This window comes from Dermacentor silvarum, chromosome 7 (assembly GCF_013339745.2).
Source record: "Dermacentor silvarum isolate Dsil-2018 chromosome 7, BIME_Dsil_1.4, whole genome shotgun sequence".
Classification (NCBI taxonomy): Eukaryota; Metazoa; Arthropoda; class Arachnida; order Ixodida; family Ixodidae; genus Dermacentor; species Dermacentor silvarum.
This window is the reverse complement of record NC_051160.1, coordinates 24,208,689-24,223,051: the sequence shown is the minus strand read 5'-3', so window position 1 is coordinate 24,223,051 and position 14,363 is coordinate 24,208,689. Positions and strand designations below refer to the sequence as shown.

Genomic DNA, 14,363 nt, shown 5'->3' with positions numbered 1-14,363 from the left:
TCGCCATCTCGGAGGCCATTTGCAAACATCGGAAGACTGCACGGGCGCACCTTTACGAAAGCCAAGCCAAGCCGATCGATCGCAGCGTCGTCGGTTTCAAAACGCGATTCGTGCTTATTAGACTCGTCAGAAATGACTAAAAAGAAACTTTCAGGCAGAAATTTGGTGTGTATGAAACTCCGCTTATGTGCCTCCTTGACTGCGGGGGGTTGTGGCGTGCCCTTGTAATCCAGCTGCTTGGAGGCTTGCGCTAGAGGACGGGTTGAGGCTGGGAGTCCTGCCCCATGTTGACTTATGTTGATCGGGTGTCCGCGCTAAGCTGGGCGTCGATATGGTGGCCCCAGGGGAACCCGGTGGTGGCCAGGTCGCCTAAGAAGGAGCGAACCGGCCCAGGGCGGAAACGCAGCAGGCAAAAGCTCCCGCGCTCTGCAGTAGTGGGATAGCACCTGTGAATGGGCGGCATGGGGTAGCCCAGCCGATACATTCGGACCTAGCGTTTAATATTTTTTCCTGCATGCTCGATGCTTATTATCTTAATAATAACAAAACAAGGCCGTGCGTCAAAGTCCTGTAACGCATCGTATAAAGGACACCTTTAGGATTGGTATCGTTGGCAAGCTAAGAGATATACGGCGATTACGTTTTTTGTTTCTCTAATTGCCTGGGAAAGATAGCGCTGCTTCACTTTTTCAAGTGAATTTAGGGGAGAGGCGGAAATTGCCTCCATGAAAATGACGATTTCGAGGAAGTTAATACAAAATATCCGTAATAAACTTTCGATTTATTACCGTTTTCCGCATGCGAAATTGCGAAATTGAAGCAGGGTCACAGTTAAGTAATATCTGCTTAGCAGAAATTCTAGGACTGCACGGAAAGCGTGCGCTTCCCGTGGAGACGTTTGTTTCGTCGAAGGTTTTTCTCTAACCTAATAGTTAATCTTGCTGCAGCCGACGGCCTTCCTACTTCGTTATTCATAGATGTGTATGCATGTCTGTACATATGAGAGGTGCGTGTGTGTGTGGCCGTTATACTATCAAAAAAAGAAATATACAACATTATCTTCAGTCTTCAGTGTCCATATTGCTCAGTCGTCATTTGCCTTTATTCTTACTAGTTAGGATGAAGATAAGGGTTCTGCTTTTCTTGTCTTCATACCCCAGCAGGTGTGAAGGTATTCATGCAGACTGCAGGATCATTCCTCTGGAAAGTTGCAAAATAAAACAGTCATATCTTGCACAGGATCTTTGCTCCCCATTTTCTGTATCGCTTGTTTTCTAGCCGCCCTTTTCACGAGTTGGTCGCTCGTAAAACGCACCCAGTTAAGCTTAAGCGTGTGTGTGTGTGTGCGTGTGCGTGTGCGTGTGCGTGTGTGCGTGTGTGCGTGTGCGTGTGCGTGTGTGTGTGTGTGTGTGTGTGTGAGAAAGAGAGAGAGAGGGGCGGGTAGACATAAAGGTGGGGTTAAAATAACATTAATATTGTTTATTTTTTTATTTCCCCATTGTAGCCATTACAGCAGGGGGTGCAGTTCTTAACACAAGGCATGAACAAAATCATTTTCGCATGGAAGAAATCTCTAAGTCCAACACATAAACAATATCCCAAATGTCGGAATGTTCCTCATTATTTTATTCACTGTACAAGAATTATACCCAAAGACATCACCCTTATCTTATCTCGTCTTTTAGAGACATAATTGGGTGGCATAGAATAACACTCGCTATCAATGCCGCTTTTAAGATGATGTATATTATGAAAGATAGACTACATAGGAGTTCGACGACTGTTTTCCAATTTGTTCCAATTGATTGGAGAAAAGGGGGGGGGGGGGTCCTATCGGTCATGCCTAGCCTCCTGTCATAATGACCAAGGAAAAACAGCACTATCGTTTCCTGCACTTAGTTTGTCCACGAAATCAGCGGTGTGGATCCCAGCAAAGTCTCTTATAATCACGCATGCGGATATGGATGAAATATAACTGTTGCTGAATTTTCTTTTATGGCAGAACTGTATCGTTTTTATACGAGTGATGGGCTCGCTAAATCGCAGATCAGTAGGGAAGAACACCCAGATTCTACTGCATTATCTACAGCAACATTGACCATTTTGTGATTATTGATTTCGTGTGAGCGCTTCGTCATAAAGGTGGCGTGCACACTTTCCCACCTTCCGTGACGTCTTCCATTTATCTTCCCATAAGGCACTGAAATCTAAATCATGTTTAAGAGCTTGTTTATCCGATTCATTGTAGATGACTATATCTACTATGCTGTCATCAGGAAACATTTGAAATTATGATGTAATACCTGAACTGATGTCTGTATGATGACGTAAAAAAGGACAAAGGTGAAAAAGAAAGGACGGCGTAGATATATATATTGCAGTATCCTAGGCGCCGCTATCGAATCGCTAACGTTCCTAGGGTACATGGGCTACATAGGCGCTCGTTCCTGACGCGCGCTCTCTTTCTCTCTTCAGCCATGGATGATAACGGTCGCTTCCGATAACGACGCGCCCGCTATGGATGAAAAGGCGAGAGTGGCGGCTCAACTGCAAGCGGAGTCGAGGGCTCGCAAAGCTGCTGCAGCACGGCGACGCAGACAACAAGCGGACCCGTATTCTAGGGCGCGGGAAGCTGCAGCAAAACGGCAACGCCGGCAAGCGGACCCAGAGCTGAGGCATAGAGAAAGGAATTCAACAAGAGGGGACACTCCCATAGGGCCCAGCGGCCGAATTGACTGCAGTGTGCCAAGCGGTCGGTGTCGATCACTTACATCACTTCCGGTTTCGGTTTTGGGCGCGCGTATTTTGAACGTAAGCTAGCACGCCGGCGGCGCCCCCCCCCCCCCTCTTTTTTTTTTTTTTTTTTTTTGCTCTTCGTGCAGAATCGGTTTATTATTAAGTAAAAATGATTGCGAACGATCTCGTAAAGTCCCATCGAATCTGTGCCACGTGCAATTTCACAAAGTAGACGCAAGACCTTTTGTGCAATGAGGAAATATTTATTTTGCTCTATATAAAAGCTCGTTCCGCGCTTTTTGTGCGTTCATCCAACGTTGTGACACCAGCAGGTAAGGCAGTAGTTCCTGTATGAAGCTCCACCGGACGGCACCAGCTGAAAAAAAAGTAAATTGCAAGCATGTTACATTTTCAAGCACGTAACAGCATGTTACAAGCATGAGTCATTTTGGTATTTAGACATAGGAATACTGCGTGTAGAGGCGAAACGTGCGAAAGCGGTGAATGGGCGGCATTACAAACAAAAGCAATTCGCTTTTACATACATGGCGTAGAAAATCCCCGACTCATCCCAAACATATATGAAAACATCTGATTTCCAAGCGTTCCCCCATTTCCGGGCATTATTTCCTGCACTTTGGTAGCACAAATACACGAGCGACTTCGCGTTTCCAAAACTTGGCCTCGGGCGACGTGACGGTACGCTACATACATAGAGACGGACACAACAGGCACTCAAGACAAATGCGTGGGTGCAATGCCTTTTTTCAGTCCTTTAGAAGACGTAATTTTCGAATTACAAGTTTCTGATATGTTCGTCGTTCGCGCGTTCTGCCGGCGCCAGCAGCACACCCCATGTTATCACTCTTGGCAATCGCCCATCGCGTTTTCAACAGGCCTGAGTACCGAAAGAAGGTATATGTTGTTGCGGAGCCACAAAAAACGTCACAGACTTGTCCCTCTAAGATTCATTACACGCCAAACTAACTTTATCACCACGGCCGAGCTGCTTATCGCTAACTGCGTCACAGCGCGCTGTGCGGCCAGCGTGCCTCAAAAGTACCCCAGAAAGTAACGAAATTACTTTTTCAGTAATGTCTGGCGTCAGAGAAAGCGGCACAAACTTCTAGCAAGATGCACTAGACTACACATGCACCACGGCTGAGTTCTCGCTAACTGCGACACGGCGCCCTGTGCGGCCAGTGTGGCTCAAAAACCGAAATAAGTTACAATCTTCCCATAGGAAGCGTAGGAAACATGTCTCAGCACGATTTATTAACTCAAATTAACTGCGCCAGGATGGCCGAGCTGTTTTTCGTCTTAAGTCTCGGTCCCGTGCCGTATAAGCCTAATTGCGTCGTAGACTGTGAAACAAGATTTCTCACCTTGCCGTAGTCCAATAGTGCAGTGGTGTCTTGTCCCAGTGCAGAAGGAACGCAAGAATACGCCGAGAGCCCAATAAACCAGGTTACACTTTAAAAAGAAAAAAAAAAAAAGAAGAAGACAGACGGGTCGCCGCGCGCGAGCGCGCAAACGCGCGCGCAGCCATCCTCGCTGGCTTCGGGGGAGTGTCTGGCGGATGACGCATGTATCTGGCGCGTCATTGACCTAGTCGCAAAGCTTAAGTTCATTTATACGCAGAACGTTTTAGTTTTCGCGGCAAGTAATTAAAAAAATAAATCAATGCCTGTTAAGTTAAGTTCACTTTCTTTTTTTTTTTCGATGCGCGCGGCAGCTAACGTTCGGTGTCAAAAGTATAGCGTGACGTATGGTGACGTGTTTCCTGTTGCCAGTTTTTGCCGAGTGTCCCCTCTTGTTGAATTTCTTTCTCTATGGCTGAGGGCTCGCGAAGCTCGCGTTTGAACCGAGCATCGACGCCACCAAGTTCAGGTAGAGAACGCTTCCGGCGTTTTGCCGCCGCTTCCCGCGCTCTCGCCGCCTCTGGGTCCGCTTGCCGGCGTCGCCGTGCTGCTGCACTGATCACAAGGCAGTCTTAATGAAGGGAAAACGAAGTCCGCACCCAGTCAATATCATATACGATCAATAAAACAACATTGTATATACTGTACACATGTGTTGTGACTCATTTGGATGTTCGAGTGGGCAATATACGGGGGATTCAAGGTTACCCGAATGATCCCCCGGTGCTTCCCCCACTCATCATCATTCCCTTCGTGGATATGCGGTGTTTTTTTTTTCATCCACTTTCATTTCCATAACTTTATAATTTCTTTAATTCAATTAGTAAGTACAAGTAATTTCCCCTATGTGGTCCTTGGTGTCATTGTTTGTTGGCTTCGTATTATATATATATATATATATATATATATATATATATATATATATATATATATATATCCCGGCCGCGGCGGCCGCATTTCGATGGAGGCGAAATGCAAAAACGCCCGTGTGCTTGCGTTGTAGTGCACGTTAAAGAACCCCAGGTGGTCGAAATTATTCCGGAGCCCTCCACTACGGCGTGCCTCATAATCAGAACTGGTTTTGGCACGTAAAACCCCAGAAAGAAGAAGATATATATATATATATATATATATATATATATATATATATATATATATATATATATGTGTGTGTGTGTGTGTGTGTGTGTGAACGAGAAGAAACGGAACCGAGGGGCCCAATTTTTATTAATCATATCATAAGAAGCCAACAAACATTAACACCAAAGGGGATATTACTTGGAACTTACTAATTGAATTAAAGAAATGATAAATTAATGGAAAGGGAAGTGGATGAAAAAACAACTGTACGCAGGTGGGGAACGAACCCACGTCTTCGCATTACGCGTGCGATGCTCTCACATTGAGCTACCGCGGAACCGTTTTCCCATCCACTTTCTGGGGTATTTATGTTTTACAACTAGAACTAACCCTGGGAGTGTTAGCCAGCGCCACCACTCACAAACCTCGGGGCGGATGTGGAACATCCTTTCTGCCGCAGGCGTCACGAGCACGTGATCTTTTTGGGGTGTTGGCAACTGGTCAATAAACCCACATATGCTACCTGAAGGCATCAATGTTGCCGGATTCGAGCCCTCGTTAAGTAATGAACGAGAAGAAAGGGAACCGAGGGGCCCGATTTTTATTAATCATATCATAAGAAACCAACAAACTTTAACACCAAGAACATCAAAGGGGATATTACTTGGAATTTACTAATTGAATTAAAGAAATGATAAATTAATGGAAAGGAAAGTGGATGAAAAAACAACTGTCCGCAGGTAGGGAACGAATCCACGTCTTCGCAATACGCGTGCGATGTGTTAATGTTTGTTGGCTTCTTATATATATATACGGGTGCAGAACGCACGGCATCTTCGAAACTACATGTTGTCTCTGAAAAAACAGTAGCTATTAAAAGCAAGAGCTCTACATTACGTTTGCGGATAAATCTATCCGGGGAACCAATATTTAATACGAGCTCGCATGGCGCCTGTGCAGTGCTTTTGTAGGTGGCTAATACGAGCTCGTAAATTAGCCATCTACAAAAGCACTGCACAGACGCCATCTTTTTTTTTTTAGCGTTGCTAAATGTCCTGCAAGAGTAACAAAAACCTGCAAAAGCCAAGCGCCAAAACATAACTCGTAATTTCCTTAAAAGCGCTGCAGTAAGAGAGCGACCACTTACTTAGTCCAGGCACAAGCTGATCGTGTTTTTTTTTTTTTTTTGAGCAGATGTACTTTTGCTCGGTGAAAAGAAAGCGCAAATACACTATTTCGTGGATTTTGTAGGATCCTGCGCAGCAGAACCACTTCGTTGGCAATTTAATTTTACAGCTACCAGAGCCTGTTCTCAATTTATCGTCGCACTCACCTGTCTTTCCTTGCTGAGCGCCAATCACAGTCCCTGCTATACTGGCCGCTAAAGAAACATAAAAAGCGGGTCTGTTATTTACACTGCGGTTGCAGTACACAGTATGTTCAATGTATATTACACTCAGTCGGCTACCATCTTTATTACTTAACGTCGCCTCACCCATAATCTATCATTTCATTAGGTTCAGTTCTCGCAGCGATTGTAAACATTATGGTGCTATCGAAGTTCTGTTATGCTCGAAGCACAGCCATTTTTCATCATCGTCCTGGAGTGGTTTTTGCGATAATCTCAGCGTGGGAAGAAAAAAAAATGAGAAGAACAAAATTCACAGGGTCTCTTATGTTATCCCTAAGACGACTTGAAGGTGAAAGCCCAAGTGCCGATGCATTAAAGACGGACACATGACGTTCCTTGTTTCACACGCTTTTTTCACATTCTCTATTTCCTCTTAATTCGCTTTATTCATCCTCGTAATCCGCTTAGTCATCCTTCTTAATGCAATTCCACAAGTCGAGTGTTCGACTCCCACTCAAGGTCGTGGGCTCGAGTGCCTTAATTACCCCTATCTTAATTAACTATGCTTTAATTAGCTTTGCCTTCGTTAACCACAAAGGTCGTGGGTTCAACTCCCATCATAGGCCCAGGATTCGAGTGCCTTAATTACTTCTATCGTAATTTCCTCTGCCTTATTAACTTCGCCTTAATTACCGCCAAAGGTCGTAGGTTCGACCCCCACCAAAGGTAGTCTTTTTGTACCTTTCATGTTGTCGAGGCGTTTTCGGTCAAGGTCGACTGACTGATGAGACATATTAGGCTTTTGCCTTAATAAAGCGGCGATAAGTCTAGTGCTACTTTTGCATGACTGAAATTTATTAAACAGGTTTCATAAAAAATTTGGTATACTTATTATCCTTTAAAAAAACCAAAGGGAAAAGCTTGCCGCCCTCTGAGTAACGTTTCCGCAGCCAAGTGATGCGCGGGGGCATGGGAAGAACCAGTGCACTTCTGTTTTTAAAGAAAATGCCTTTTTATTGAGAGAGTCCCACTTTTCGGTATCAGATTTTAGGCATTTGTGTTTCTAGCAACTTTCGTGGTCCAGTCGGGAGGTTGTCCAATTTTTAAAAAATCTGGCCCGTTCTCGTTGGATTTTGCATTTTAAAAATGTGGGTCTATCCCGAAGAAAACGCAGTCAAATAACTGAAGCAGTCCTGCGCTCCTCCTACTCCCTCAAGGCATGGGCGGCATGATAGAATGCCGGTCGCAATGACTCCGCTCAAATTTCTCTTTCAACTCTGTCAGGAAGACATTGTCTTTGATCGACTTTAACTGCAGGTTCAATCGCCTTCCAACTTTCTTTCAGTCATGCGGCGCATTGTGGTTGTACTAGCTGATCAGATGAGTGCCACCCTAGGCGACCACCGAAAAGACGTGTCGAAAAGAAGTTCTGCTTCGATTGATAGGAAAAAGTTCAAAAGAAAAAAAAAACGAACGTTGAGGCGATGTACCGCACATTCTCGCAACTTCGGTTAACATGGACAGTTTCACGACGGGGAACAGATTAAGAAGTCGCAGTTTTGCTCGAAAGGAAAAGAAAGCATCGATTGGGATAGCAAATTAGTAGACAGAAATACGAAGGAAGGATAGCAGTTTTATAGGCTGTATAAACTTGTCAACATTCGCTTACTAACTAAATTAACAAGCACGGTGTCACGCGCGCATAGGTAAACATGAGCGCATCTCGTTTGATGACCGAGGAAACTCGCTGTGAGAACGCTGGAGCAAGAAATTGCGGCAACATCAGCAAGCGAATTGACCTTCGTTTTGTCTCTAGCTTCAGCGTGAAATAAACGTCGAAAGCACGGCGCATACGAAGCTACCGGCATTCGGCGCACTTTACCAACATCGCAGACCGCTTTCAAGATACACCGTAGGCAGCCGCCGCCGAAGTAGAACGCCTCCCCCAGTTCTCTCCTCCTCCCCGTACCTAGCGCGCGATAAAAGAAGCGCGCTTCCACCCTTCCTTTCTCCCTCGTGCGCGCCAGATTGAGCCGCGATCGTTGGCTGACCCTCGCAGGCTTTCACTCGTACACACAGCGTACGGCGCACGGCGACAATGTTATCGTGTTTGCTCTTTATGCGGAACACCACGGCAACGGCAACGACGGCGGCAGAAATACTCTTGGAGGGTCCATATAATTGATATTGCAATAAAATAAGGAATTGATCCGTTTGCGACCATTTATTTGTTTGCTTTAGATGAATGACGCCCGACAGAGCGCTTTCAATGCTAGTTATCTGCCAATTTAGGGAGAACCAGAAAACTGCCAAATGGTGTGCCGGTAGAAAACCGGCCAGGTGGCAAGTCTATACGGCTTCGTTCCCACTCGGCAATTGGCATGAGAGCCAAAAGGCCACAGCGGGCGGGAATGCCTTTCCGCGCATGTCCAAGATGTTCACATTTGTTTTGCCACCGCCATCGCCTCTTACGACACGTTTACTACAGAGTGTACTGTACGGCATCTTTCAGTACACCCGCAAGTGTCGTTAGGACTCGACTCACCGCGCTAGGGTTCTGTCCTCTAGCAACCGGGTTCCCTCCTGGACATTCGTGCGCGCTTCCGGCTTGCGTCACAAATTTCTCAGTCCTGTTATTGCGCCTCACGATGTTATTGAGCCGACATCCCTTGTTAATTACCGCGTTTCACCTGCTCGTACTCACTCCGACCGTCGCTGCCCACGGGACCGAGACAGTGTGAACCGTACACCTCGGTGCGTTTCATAACACACTCCCCGCTGCCATGCAGCCATTTTCGCCTTGAAGAGTTAGTGTGAGTGCACCATGTGACTTCCACCATCCTCACCTGCACACATCATCATCACGCGCAAGTCTTTCTAATCTGTGCAGACCATCATCAGCACTCGACTAGTCTTCTTCGTCGCCATAGCTCAAGCTCAGCGAAAATAAAGCGATTCAATTCGATTTGGTGGCTGCAATCGAAGTGTTAATATTCAAAACACCGAATATTTATCGAGCAGTTCGTAAATATAATTGGCATCAACGTTTAAATATTCGAAAAATGAGAGACCCGGAACATCGACGAAGGTTTCATTACTCTAGTTTCCGTCTTTGGACTATCCGAATCTAATGTGTAGCCCAACCTTTTATCAAACCACTTTGTGCTCAATATTCGTCTCGATGCGACGCTGCTCCTTAATGCTCGTATATGACTCCGATGTTCATGTACCACCAATCTGATAATAGTGTGGTTGAAAGTCCCTAAAGTTTCAAGGTGAATTTTGCGGAACTCGAACACTGTATTGATATGATTTGTTTTATTATTCGAAATATATTTCAAAATTATTCAATTCATGCTCGTACTCTTTTCACTGCAGTCACTATTTGATTCGTATTTGATTCGGTTTCAAAAATACGCGGATCCCACGCACTGTGGGAATCGATGTAAGCGAAGCTTTTTTATGCCGTTTGCTTTGATTGACGATAATTAGCGTCGATGTTGACGGCCACTGTGCAATTTCTTCAGCGTTTAGTGCAATACGAGAGTGGTGAGTTGATGGTAAACGTTACCTTGGATGCACCACAGCTATTTGTATGCGTAGTACACAGAACACACAGGGCGACGTGTTAACTAGAGGCGTTGCTGTGCGCCATTGTTCATAATTTCTGAGAGGGTTGAGCATTATCATATCCTCACATGGCCCATCGCATCATGACAGAAGCGTTAAGCTGTAATTCAATTATGAGACTGCACGTGCCAAAACCACGATCGAATTGTGAGTAAGGTATGCGACCGGGTTAGTTGGCGTTGATCCATGATGCTTGACAGCTCGAACTTAGCCAAAGGACGGCGAAAGAGGCGACATGCGAAGACAAGTGCTTGTCTACGTTTGTCGCCTCTTTCGCCGTCCTTCGTTAGGGCTGTAAAACATGGTGGATTATGAGGCACGCCATAGTGGCGGACTCCGGGTAAATTTTAAGACCCTCGTGTTCTTTAACATGCACCTAAATCTAAGTGCACAGACGTTTTTGTATTTCGCTCACGTCGAAGTGCGGCTGCAATGATCAGGATTGAAACCGCGACCTCGAGCAATATCATAGCCGTCAAGCTACCGCGGCGGGTAGAGAAGTTTTGATTTGACGTGCGACCACTTCCGCGGTGTCGCATAGACCCTACGTTAGTAGAAAGGTAAGCGCTGTAGTTTGTGCAATGCTTTTGAGGGGAGTCACGGATAATTACAACTGCAAGAGGCGAATGTGGCGACACCCCGGGAGCTCCACAGTGCATTGTGCACATGCGACGTGATGGAAAGGTTCAAACGAGTTTCTCGCGTCGACTTTACTCTCTGCCATGCTCTTGCCATGTACACGCTATTGCCATATACACGCTCTGAACCACCCCCCTACGCGGCGTGCAAGACAACACTAGCAGTAGCGCAAAAGTCGAAGGAAGAGGCTTAAAAAAGCTTCGCTTTAAAATTACCATTCGCAAGCCCGTAAAATGTAGCACACGAAAGAGGATGCTCATTTAGCTGAGAAAGAAAGCAACAACATAGCAGTGTGTGGTCGGAAGCAAATTTCCCTGCTGAAGCACTTTGTTGTAATGTTCATAAATGACAATAATGATTCCCTTCGTAAGAAGGCGACAGCCATACTCACCTGAACCACCCAGTTCGCCCAAAGCGCTTGCTGCACTCAACCCGACGAGTGCACGGGCTCCGTGCCCTAAAAAAATGTATACAAACGAACATTATCAAACCTTGCTAGCTTGGAAGTATCCTTGAGTCTAGGAGCAAGCATGACCTCCCGCTAAAGGGAACCATGTGTGGATGCGAGCCGCGGGGAGATCGTTAGCTGAGAGAGAAAGGGGGGGGGGGGGGCATAGGAGAGGAGAGAGACGGGGAGGGGAAGCGCATGCGCTGTGGGACGCGGGCGCCGCTCCGTAGAGGATTCCTAGAGGAGAGAAAGGGGGGAGCGTAGGAGAGGAGAGAGAGGGAGAGGGGACGCCGCGGGACGGAGGGACGGACAAAGCCCCCGCCATAAGCTGCTTCGCATCTAAAAAACCGTAATTACCCACGGAGTGGATTATGCGAGTGCAGATTCACCCGATACCACACGGTTAACTTGGCATTTGGGTGCGCTGAGGTGGCTCAGCGGCTAAGGCGTCACGAGGTCGAGGGTTCGATTCGAGACCCGGCTGAACGCAAAACAGCTCGTGTTTTTCGTACCGAATGAAAGAAAAGGCGCTAGAGGTCGAAGCCATTCTGGAGCCCTTTCGTGTGTCGTACTTATAGCCCATGTGTCACTTCGGCACTTTACACACACATATTTACTGGGGTTTTACGTGCCAAACCCACGATATGATTATGGGGCACGGGTAAGTGGGGGACTACGGATTAATTTTGACCACCTGGGCATCTTTGACGTGCAGCCAGTGCACGGAACACGGGAGCTCTTGCATTTCGCCCCCCCCCCCCCCCCCCCATCGAAATGCGGCCGCCGCGGCCAGGATTTGATCCCGCGAGCTCATGCATAGCAGATCAACACTATAGCCACTAAGCCACCACGGCGGGTACTTTACACATCCATATTGTAATTTTAGCGGTAATATTTTAATTTTGTCAGCACGTGTCAGAACGCTCGAAACGTTTTAAATACTGTTGTCCTTTTTCGGGCTGACTAGCCCGGGCGAGAGCTTCATACTAATTTACGTCATTCCTCGTGCGCGTATTTTGCTCTACGGACTGCTGAGAGCGCTGTAAATAAACCAATAAACACGCTCCATTACATGAACCGCAATATATCAGTACATTTGCTACTACATAAAATATACTATATAACGAACGCTATATATATATAGGTTCTACAATGGTGATCGCACAGTGGTAATGCACCGGGATCCTGATTATCCTCTTCGCCCAGAGGTCCTCATCACTTGCGCGGCCTTCCTTAATTATCATTTCGCATATTTTGGAGCACCCTTGCATTCTCCGTTCAAAACTAATTAGCAGCTCATGTCCTCAATATAAACCCACACTAAAAACAAACTCTTTATCAGCTTAGACTGATCAAGTGCTCCTTCAAAACTAGATTTGCGTCAGTTTCGCGATAATGTGGGTCGATTATTATTGCTTAAAGGAGAAAATCAAGGTGAAAGTTTCTTTTTTTTTTTTGCCTCAGCGTGAGGAGCTGCGTGAGGAGCACGCCAACCCCCCCCCCCCCCCCCCCCCCCCCCGTACGCGCGCAAGAATGGCCTGCGTGAGTACGTGGCGACTACGTAGGCATCACGTGCCATTCGTGTTGCGTTCTGCACATGCGCACTAAGCAGAACGTATAAGCACTCTTACGCACGCAACGTGCGCAGAAATAAAAGTGGTAATATAATAACAGAATAAGTGGTGCCTGCAATGGTTATGCCACACTAGAAGTCCAACGACAACTCTAGGTACGCGTAACTGTGCGTCTCCTTCTAAAGAGGAGCTGAGTAACGTCCGTGTCGCAGAGCTAGATCCACACACAGAGCCATCACAAGTGGGGTTTATGTCATGTGAGACGAGGCAACAAAACCGCTAGCATGCGGCAACTAGTTGTGTCATACACTGAGCATGATTGCATGATTGCATAAAGACGGCATAGCCGTTTTCGACAGAATTCACCTGTCGAAAAAGAAAACCACGTATTCGTGAAATATGAAGCACATACGAGCATTTGCTTTTTATGAAAGCGCTGCTACATCGAATTGTGGTTCCGTCAGTTACAAGAACTGAAGAAAGACCTTTTCGTCAAGTTATCGTTGCAGTTGTTACAGCAGGAGTCTAGCTGTACTCACTCGAATGACTTGTTTAGGCACACGTGGCTTAGGGACCTTTGGTGCACGATCTGAAAATATAAGTTCAGCGTACGTGATGTGCTATATTCTGTGCTCACAAAATTCTCCATGTAAAAAGCATCGCGCACTTTGTAAACAAGAATATTCAATACGCTCGCATAGACCCGTCATTTCATTGCGCACATTTATGCATATTCATTTCAGATTATAGCACGACACTCCTTCATAATATTGAGTCGGACGGGGGCAAGCTGACGAGCTGCACGATCTCGAACAACGACGTCACCGGCCTATTCAGTCGGCAAGTGAGGAACCAATGATGTCGGCCAAGAAGTAAATAAAACGGAGAATACCCAGCGGTGTCATGGCGTGACTAATTGTACGCAAATATAAGAAAATGTAACGTACAGTCCCACTAACGGTGATCATGTCAAACTTACATGGACAGCATCTCAGTTGCCGTTTGGTTCAGGTGCTCGGTCAATCGATTCGTCTGTGGATGGTAAGCGGTGGTGAGCTTATCTTCAGTGGAGCAAGCACGGAGGATGTCATCTACCACTCTTGAGAGGAAGTACCTCTCGCAATCGTGAGAAGCTGCCCAGAGGCGCCATAATGCAGAATTACGTCGTGGAGGAGAAAGTCAGCGACGTTTGAAGAGCAGCTTGTCGGCAGTGCCTTGGCGATTGCGAAGCGCATGGCGTAGTCCGTCGCGATGGCAGCACATTTATTCCCAAGATGGACGTAAGGAAAAGTCGAGGCCGACGCGGAAGAATGGCTTTGCATGGATATCAATAGGCTGTAGGTGGCCTGCAGGCAGCTTGCGGCGTTGGTAGCATTCACAAGAAGTGATGTACCGGAGCACAGAACAGTGCATGCCAGGCCAGAAAAACTGACGTCGGATGTGGGTGTAATTGCGCAAGACGCCTAGGTGACCGGAATCGGTAC

General features: G+C 46.5%; 1 protein-coding gene and 1 long non-coding RNA gene across 3 annotated transcripts in view; both read right to left on the bottom strand.

The window, feature by feature from the left end:
* Positions 1-908: 908 nt before the first annotated feature.
* The window catches only part of LOC125946653 (uncharacterized), a 39,417-nt gene continuing 25,962 nt past the window's right edge, over positions 909-14,363 (bottom strand). The window contains exons 5-6 of one of the 2 annotated variants that reach the window (XM_049670362.1): positions 6,571-6,618; positions 909-1,200 (exon numbers count right to left, since the gene is read on the bottom strand). In XM_049670362.1, the coding sequence (XP_049526319.1) occupies positions 1,193-1,200; positions 6,571-6,618 (56 nt within the window). In that variant the 3' untranslated portion in view covers positions 909-1,192. The remainder of the gene's footprint in view (positions 1,201-6,570; positions 6,619-14,363) is intronic. The other variant, XM_049670361.1, reaches the window with a different exon arrangement.
* Positions 2,979-4,281, bottom strand: LOC125946655 (uncharacterized). The gene is made up of 2 exons (XR_007467745.1): positions 4,122-4,281; positions 2,979-3,112 (listed from the first exon to the last, which is right to left on the bottom strand). It is a non-coding gene; the product is annotated as an uncharacterized LOC125946655 (long non-coding RNA).